Raw genomic sequence first — 9,676 nt, 5'->3', positions numbered from 1 at the left:
GTGTGAATAACTAGGTTACTAACAATTGCAAATGTGGGAGTAATGATTCACAAATGATGAATAAACTATTTACTAATCCATTATCAATGCTTTATTACGTGGTTATTATGAAGTGCTATCAAATTTGTGTGATTGTTGGTTTGGTTTTTACCAAATAGTGAAGTTATTTGACCAGTTAAGTTAATGTTATAGCACAGACTTTCTAAACCCAGAGGCGCAACATCGTGAGAATTCCGGGAACGCTTGTGAAGCAGACCAACCCGGGGTTTGGGGTTTAGGAAGTCATTGAGAGAAGTGAAACATTTTCTTTAGTTGTAAATTTTCTCGAAATCTAAAGGCTTAGGAAGTTGAACATCTTATTCCTCCAACCTCGTGAAAGTGACAAACTGACACATTTTCATTTAGTCAAAAACAACTTTATATCAAAGGAGTGCCTTTGATTTGACGGCCTGCACATGTATGAGCTTAGCTAGCCAACGTCGCCAACGTTGTTGCCTACAAGCGTGATTGGGGATTTCTATTGGAGAAGCAGTTTCTACCTATCTTCATACTGTACTGTCTTTGGTTATAGCCTGAAGCCTCCTGAACTTCCTGCATCTAAACTAATGACATCACTACTGCCCTCTGCTGCCCTCTCCAAGACAGCCATGTCAGTCCTGTTGGCACTCCGTCCCTTTATCTCTCGCTCTCCCTCTCTATCTGACATGTCTGACTACTTCTCCAGACCACAGAGCAAACATTTGAAAGAAAGAAGAGAGGCTTGGACTTTTAAAAACATTTTAATTAGAAATGTGATTTTGTATAAAAATAACTGGACATGCTCCACACACTTCATTAGTTTTCAATAGGTTTTACAAATACATAGTCAGATAGTCAGGCACTGTTTATTTTTTGTTCACATTTTTCCCTTTTTAGTTTTGTCAGGACATAAAAGCAGACATCATCAATCTATTTAATAACATATATTAACTTGCCATTTCATTTGGTCAGCACTCACATTATTTTATTTCTGCAACACAAATGGTGTTTAAAGTAATACAGAGGGATAGATGGAAAAGCAGCATTGAATTCACATCACACATGACCTCAATTTTTCCCTCAAAAAACTAAAGGGCTGCTCAGTTTTACAGCACCCCCCTCTGATATAAGCTATATATACAAAAGTATGTGGACACCTCTTCAAATGAGTGGATTCGGCTATTTCAGCCACACCGTTGCTAACAGGTGTAGAAAATTGAGCACACCCGTTCTCTGGAGTGATGAATCACGCTTCACCATCTGGCAGTCTGCCAGTCCAATGGACAAATCTGGGTTTGGCGGATGCCAGGAGAATGCTACCTGCCGGATGCATTGTGCCAACTTTAAAGTTTGGTGGAGGAGGACTAATGGTCTGGGGCTGTTATTCATGGTTCGGGATAGGCCCCTTAGTTCCAGTGAAGGGAAATCTTAACGCTACAGCATGCAATGACATTCTAGACGATTCTGTGCTTCCAACATTGTAGCAACAGTTTGAGGAAGGCCCTTTCCTGTTTCATCATGACAATGCCCCCGTGCACAAAGCGAGGTCCATACAGAAATGGTTTGTCGAAATCGGTATGGAAGAACTTGACTCGCCTGCACAGAGCCCTGACCTCAACCCCATCGAACACGTTTTGGATGAATTGGAATGCCGACTGCGAGCCAGGCCTAATCGCCCAACACCAGTGCCTGACCTCACTAATGCTCTTGTGGCTGAATTGAAGCAAGTCCTCGCAGCAATGTTCCAACATTTAGTTGAAAGCATTCCCAGAAGAGTGGAGGCTGTTATAGCAGCAAAGGGAGACCAACTCCATATTAATGCCCATGATTTTGGAATGAGATGTTTGACGATCAGGTGTCCACATACTTTTGGTAATATATTGTATTTATTCAGAGAGCTGAAGGCGACTGAAATGAGTACTGGAACCTTTTGCATTTTGTCTTGAGTAGGTTCTTTTCTGCAGCTTGAGGCATCAGTCATATAGTAACATAGCATATCCCTGAAGCATTTTACAGAACATGACAGTCCTCAGAGACAACATTTTGTGTTATGAATTAGTCTCGTTATGGATATCATCTTGGGTGAATGAATACTGTGGCAACTTTATCTTAATTTTTATGATCTGTACAACTTAGCTGTACCTTGAGTAAAAGGAAAATTGTATTTAGTAGTGTCTTGTTATCCCATGTGGGCTGGGCACCGGTAGGTGTATGACGCTTAAATAAATCATATCAATCAATGAAAACCTTTATGTGTGACCAGGAGGATAGCTGGTGGAAATGGATGGGGGTCAGCTATGGTATTTCACTGTAGGGCCTCTTTCAGGCTCTTCGTTTTAATCTGGAGTTACTGTATTAAAACACGGACGTAGTGGGCAGAGGGCAGTGGCAGCCTTTGGATAGCTGGTAATACAGATCAGGGCCTCACTTTAGCACAACAAAACAAAGATCAGTCACTAGACCTTCATCAGTTTGGAGATTACATACAATAGGCTCAGGCCCAAACAATGGGAATGACACTGCAACATAGTTTGAACGCATTCTAAATATTTTTTTTAACAACACAACACAGGATGTTCAAACGGGCATGCTTAAAATCAGTAATGACCATATTTTTTGTTGTCAACATCATTAGAATTTTTTATGATGGCATACAATTATCCTGCATTGTTGGAATGATGTTTTCCATCCAGTCTTTTTCTAAAAACTGGAATACTTTCAGAAATATATTTTTTAACAATTACATTACTTAAAGTCCTCCTAGACATTTAAGGACTGACCACTCATAAACTGGTGGCTCTGTAACTTCCTGAAGCATTGAGAGCAATGTAACTTACTGATGACAACACTGGCAGACTACAACATTGCATCGCACACACCTAAACAGATTCTTTCAATTGTCAGCTTGAGAAGATAAGTCATAGAGAGAGAGAAGGTAACGCAGCAATGTAAACAACGAGAAGGGATTAGAAGCCCCATCCTGCATGATGTCATCTCCGGACTCTGGCCTCTGGACCAGGAGGGAAGTGTTTGTCTTGTCTGCCATGGCCGACACAAGATGGAACATCACAATTATACTGTATTTGTTCTGTTGGGGTCCCCTGAGGGTCCCTTCCTGCATCTCTGTTTGTATTTTCTCTGTCCTTTACGATGACTATTCCCTAGGAAATACTTTAGTGATCCTCACAAAATGTCCCATGTCCATTTTCTTGCTCTATTTTCCCCCCATTTCCACTGCATAAGAAAAGTTTCACCTGCCACGAGGTGACCATACTGAACAATGACGATGGCCTTCCTCTCCTAGATTGCATGGTTGCTGTAGCTGATGTATGTTTGTTTTGTGGCGAAAGCTGAAAGAGAAGAGGAAGAAGGAGATGATATCAACACAGAGACGAGGTCAGCGCAACATCAAAGTTATTGCTGTACTGTATACACTGTGGTTAGTAAGTAGTGGTGCAGAATTTCTACTTTGTGCTTTGTACATCGACAGGTGGATATCAATGTTATTTGATGACATATCCAAAAATAGAAATGATGTTATATCCACCTAAGAGTAAATACCATGTAGTTTCAGCTACAGATTGGACCAAGTTTCATATATAGATGTATCTTTTACAAAACATTATGAACACCTGCTCTTTCCATGACATAAACTGACTAGGTGAATCCAAGTGAAAGCTATGATTCCTTACAGATGTAACTTGTTAAATCCACTTCTATCAGTGTAGATGAAGGGCAGGAGACAGGTTAAAGAAGGGTTTTTAAGCCTTGAGACAATTGAGACATGGATTGTGTATGTGTGCCATTCACAGGGTGAATGAGCAAGACAAACGATTTAAGTGCCTTTGAACGGGGTATGGTAGTAGGTGCCATCCAGTTTGTGTCAAGAACTGCAACGCTCCTGGGTTTTTCACAATCAACACTTTCCCGTGTGTATCAAGAATGGTCCACCACCCAAAGGACACCCAGCCAACTTGACACAAGTGTGGGAAGCATTTTAGTCAACATGGGCCAGCATCCCTGTGGAACGCTTTTGACACCTGGTAGAGTCCATGCCCTGACAAATTGAGGCTGTTCTGAGGAAGGGAGGTATCAATATTAGGAAGGTGTTCTTAATGTTTTGTATACTCAGTGTAGTGTAAATATATAGATAGATAGATAGATAGATAGATAGATAGATAGATAGATAGATAGATAGATAGATAGATAGATAGATAGATAGATAGATAGATAGATAGATAGATAGATAGATAGATAGATAGATAGATAGATAGATAGATAGATAGATAGATAGATAGATAGATAGATAGATAGATAGATAGATAGATAGATAGATAGATAGATAGATAGATAGATAGATAGATAGATAGATAGATGAGGATAGATAGATAGATAGATAGATAGATAGATAGATAGATAGATAGATAGATAGATAGATAGATAGATAGATAGATAGATAGATAGATAGATAGATAGATAGATAGATAGATAGATAGATAGATAGATAGATAGATAGATAGATAGATAGATAGATAGATAGATAGATAGATAGATAGATAGATAGATAGATAGATAGATAGATAGATAGATAGATAGATAGATAGATAGATAGATAGATAGATAGATAGATAGATAGATAGATAGATAGATAGATAGATAGATAGATAGATAGATAGATAGATAGATAGATAGATAGATAGATAGATAGATAGATAGATAGATAGATAGATAGATAGATAGATAGATAGATAGATAGATAGATAGATAGATAGTGTGATGTCACGAGAGGCTGTGTCCTGGAGGGACGTTACATCCCCCTGAGGTGGCTGCAAACCCAGACAGCTATGGCTCCATCTGCTGGTATGGTCGGGACCTCCACACCTCTATGGCCAATCTTCCCACGCAGCTGAAACAGATCAGGAGCTGATGAGCTGAAGGTTTGGAAGGGAAGAGACACACTGAGAGGGAGTGTGTGGGTTGTGAAGAAACACAGTCTCCAACCTGGGCTCTCTGGAGAACAAGAGTGCTGCACGTCCACTTCCATGAGGAATATAAGGATTTGGAGATACTTACCTTTGGGAAATACTCACCTTTGGATATATGCACCTGTGGAAATACGTGAGAGACATTTGGAAGGACTTTTTGCTGGGTTGGCCACTAGCTGCAACGTGGACTACAGTAAGGCTGGGGAAAAGTTATCTGAGCGAGTGAGAATTATGATTTTGGATGTGGGAAGAGACATCCCTGAACTGTTAACCCTTAAAGAGCCACAAGAGAACAGAATTTGGTTATATTTTCGTTAATTTCCCAAGACCTATAATAAAATCCTTGTTTTGTTTGAACCTTGTCTCCTTGCACTACTTGAGCAATCCCGCTAGAAAGCTGTGTAGCCTCTCGTGACGTCACAGATGGTGGAGAATACGGGCACGCTCAAGCGTTAATAGTGCATGTCAGAGGAGGATATCGAAGGTTTGATCACCCAGTTTTCCAAGTTGGCCGTAGGCTCCCCGCCCGACTGAAATGGAGGACATATTGAAAGCCCTTGTTGCTGGCCAGCAAGCCCAGATGCAAGCAAACGTGGCTCTCTTGGAGGAGCAAAAGAAAGCCAACCTTCTGAAGGCAGAGGAATTGCAGTTGCAGAGACAGAGGGTGGTCCAAAATACCCGCCCAATAAAGGCAAGTGACTTTATATCTAAGATGGGAGCTACCGATGACATTGAGGCATACCTGCATGCATTTGAGGCCACGGCCACTAGGGAAGCCTGGCCCAAGCAACAGTGGGTTGGTCTGTTAGCCCCCTTTCTAACCGGGAATCGCTGAATGCTGTCCGGGACCTGGGCCCTGACCAGGTTACTGACTATGATGCCCTGAAGTCTGAGATCCTCAGCAGATATGGACTCACAAAGTTTGGTATGGCCCAGCGCTTTCACAGCTGGACCTTCCAACCAGACCAACCTCCTCGGGCGCAGATGCATGAACTTGTCCGAATCGCAAGGAAATGGCTGGATCCGCAGAGGAATACAGCAGCGGCGGTGGTGGGAGGCCGTTGTGGTGGATCGTTACCTACGCGCCCCTGCCTTATGAGGCAAAACGGTTCATCAGTCAACAGGCCTTGACCACGGCTGATCTGACCGTGGAAGCTGTGGAAAAGTACCAGGCCACAGCGGAGATGCTGAATGCTTCCGAAAAGACCCCAGGAGTGCGGCCCCCACCACAAATGGGAAGAACCCGTCCAAAGGACCCCAAGGTCTCGAACCCAGCCACGCTCAGGACTTATCCCGGCTCCAGGGGGAGCCAGAAACCAGGCGGGTCCAAGAAGAGTACACCAGGAGGGGAAACTCGACAGTGTTACCGGTGTGGGGAGATGGGACATATCTCCTGGCAGTGTGGGAAACCAGCCGATGAACCTATGCCCACTGCGGAGTCCTCCAGCTCAGCACCCACACACCGTTTGCCTCGCTCTTGGGAGTCGTAGATGGCGGCCCAGATCGACCCCCCACCTGCCCGGTAACTGTGAATCACCATGATGTGGAGGCCTTACTGGATTCTGGTAGCCGGGCCACCCTGGTGCGTAAGGGGATTTGGTGGGCCCAACGTGTCTGACCCCGGGAAAGTCCTCCCAGTTTCCTGTGTCCATGGGGACACCAGAGAATACCCCATTACTGAACTTACAATGACCAGCACACGGGGAACCATACACACGACGGCGGGGTGGTTGATTCCCTCCCCGTCCCTGTCCTAATTGGACGAGACTGCCCAGCCTTTTACCCACTCTGGAGAGAGTCTCAGGAGAGGATAACCCGAGTACCTCGGAAACGGAGAGGCAAGACTCATCCTGGGAAGGCTCCCGGTGCAATCCTCCGAATTACTCACTCCCGCCCGGGCTCTGATAGGGATGGCAGGGGCCCAGACCGACACAGAGACGGAGCTACAGAATCTGGACAAAGAACTGTCTGGTCTGAAGGGGACCGCTGAGAGGTATCGTTTGTTAAAGCAACAGTTAGACATGAAGACAGAAGAGTTAGATATCCTCCAGGCTAAACTCCAACAGAGCTCCTTCCATAAGCAACAGGGGGAGCTGGAGAGGCTGCGCAGGACCATCGAGGAGTGTGAGGAGACCCTGCGCAGTAGTAAGGAGGTCCAGAAGAAGGCAGAGGGAGAAGTACAAGGTGTTGGAGAACAAGATGAAGAATGCGGAGGCAGAGAGAGAGAAGGAACTGAAAGCTGCTCAACAGAAGCTAAACTCTGCTAAAACCAAGGCTGATGCGTTCAGTAAGAAACTCAAGGAGAGACAACAGGAGGCTGAGTCCCTGGTCCTAGAGTTGGAGGAGTTGAAGAGAGAGCAGTCTGGCAAGCACCACGGCAATGCGGACGCCCTCTCCCGGCGTGATGCCTTCTTCGCTGCCTTTACCCCGACGAGGACGTCGGTCCCGAGGAGGGGGATGTGTGATGTCACGAGAGGCTGTGTCCTGGAGGGACGTTACATCCCCTGAGGTGGCTGCAAACCCAGACAGCTATGGCTCCATCTGCTGGTATGGTCGGGACCTCCACACCTCTATGGCCAATCTTCCCCACGCAGCTGAAACAGATCAGGAGCTGATGAGCTGAAGGTTTGGAGGGAAGAGACACACTGAGAGGGAGTGTGTGGGTTGTGAAGAAACACAGTCTCCAACCTGGGCTCTCTGGAGAACAAGAGTGCTGCACGTCCACTTCCATGAGGAATATAAGGATTTGGAGATACTTACCTTTGGGAAATACTCACCTTTGGATATATGCACCTGTGGAAATACGTGAGAGACATTTGGAAGGACTTTTTGCTGGGTTGGCCACTAGCTGCAACGTGGACTACAGTAAGGCTGGGGAAAAGTTATCTGAGCGAGTGAGAATTATGATTTTGGATGTGGAAGAGACATCCCTGAACTGTTAACCCTTAAAGAGCCACAAGAGAACAGAATTTGGTTATATTTTCGTTAATTTCCCAAGACCTATAATAAAATCCTTGTTTTGTTTGAACCTTGTCTCCTTGCACTACTTGAGCAATCCCGCTGAAAGCTGTGTAGCCTCTCGTGACGTCACAATAGATAGATAGATAGATAGATAGATAGATAGATAGATAGATAGATAGATAGATAGATAGATAGATACACTACCGTTCAAAAGTTTGGGCTCACAAATGTCCTTGTTTTTGAAAGAAAAGCAATTTTTTTGTCCATTAAAATAACATCGAATTGATCATAAATACAGTGTAGACATTGTTGACATTGCTATTGTAGCTGGAAATGGCTGATTTTTAATGGAATATCTACGTAGGCGTACAGAGGCCCATTATCAGCAACCATCATCCTGTGTTCCAATGGCACATTGTGTTTGCTAATCCAAGTTTATCATTTTAAAAGGCTAACTGATCATTAGAAAACCCTTTTGCAATTATGTTAGCACAGCTGAAAACTGTTGTGCTGATTAAAGAAACAATAAAACTGGCCTTCTTGAGACTAGTTGAGTATCTGGAGCATCAGCAATTGTGGGTTCGATTACAGGCTCAAAATGGCCAGAAAAAATAACTTTCTTCTGAAACTCGTCAGTCTATTCTTGTTCTGAGAAATGAAGGCTATTCCTTGCGAGGAATTGCCAAGAAACTGAAGATCTCGTACAGCGCTGTGTACTACTCCCTTCACAGAACAGCACAAACTGTTTCTATCCAGAATAGAAAGAGGAGTGGGAGGCCCCGGTGCACAACTGAGCAAGAGGACAAATACATTAGAGTGTCTAGTTTGAGAAACAGGCGCCTCACAGGTCCTCAACTGGCAGCTTCATTAAATAGTACCCGCAAAACACCAGTCTCAACGTCAACAGTGAAGAGGCGACTCCGGGATGCTGACCTTCTAGGTAGAGTTGCAAAGAAAAACCATATCTCAGACTTCCCATCTTAATCTTTTATTTTTATTGGCCAGTCTGCGATATGGCTTTTTCTTTGCAACTCTGCCTAGAAGGTCAGGAATTGTTCAATTTCATCATGCAATGTGTCCTCAATGGCAATGACCATGACAATGACAAATGGTGCTTATTCAAATACCTGTGCACTGTATGCCCCTTTGTAAACAGAAAGGCAAGGAATGTGTGCTTGCTATCAAATCTCCCTCTCCTCACTTATTGTTACATTGTCACTGTTGTCGTTAAACTAAATACATGTTTTTAGGATAAAGGCCTATGTGTAGATGTAATGCCACACCATGCTCAGCATCCTCATCATTTTGTCATCAAATATTTGCAATGTTGCATTCTATATAAACAACTACAGTATATGGTCAACCATGTAATTTTTGGGGAACATCTCCGTACTTTTGTTATAAGTGGAATAAAAATTGCAGGGGCTAAATAATCCCCCAAATACTGTAGGCTAGCTCTCAGGGAACAGTGAATCATCACGATATGCATCCGTCATTAAGATTTACCCACAAATAGGGAGTCTATCTCTGTTGACAGACATGACTGACATTTCTTTTCTGAGGGAAGCGAGCCAGCCGGGTGGTTGAGTGTTTTGGCCATCACCTGAGACATTTCTGCTGTGTCAATGGTTGAAGTCATTACTTACCATAGTTGTATAAAGCCAAGTCTGTCCCAGAAACCACCAAGCATTTTTATTTCTATTCAAATTAGA

General features: G+C 43.7%; 1 protein-coding gene across 1 annotated transcript in view; it reads right to left on the bottom strand.

The window, feature by feature from the left end:
* Window positions 1–1,838: 1,838 nt before the first annotated feature.
* LOC121578349 (metabotropic glutamate receptor 4-like) overlaps window positions 1,839–9,676 on the bottom strand; it is a 303,853-nt gene continuing 296,015 nt past the window's right edge. Inside the window, exon 11 of the mRNA XM_041892671.2 lies at window positions 1,839–3,368. Within this exon, the coding sequence (XP_041748605.2) occupies window positions 3,319–3,368 (50 nt within the window). The 3' untranslated portion in view covers window positions 1,839–3,318. The remainder of the gene's footprint in view (window positions 3,369–9,676) is intronic.

This window comes from Coregonus clupeaformis, chromosome 12 (genome assembly GCF_020615455.1).
Source record: "Coregonus clupeaformis isolate EN_2021a chromosome 12, ASM2061545v1, whole genome shotgun sequence".
Taxonomy (NCBI): Eukaryota; Metazoa; Chordata; class Actinopteri; order Salmoniformes; family Salmonidae; genus Coregonus; species Coregonus clupeaformis.
This window is presented reverse-complemented; position numbering and strand designations above follow the sequence as displayed.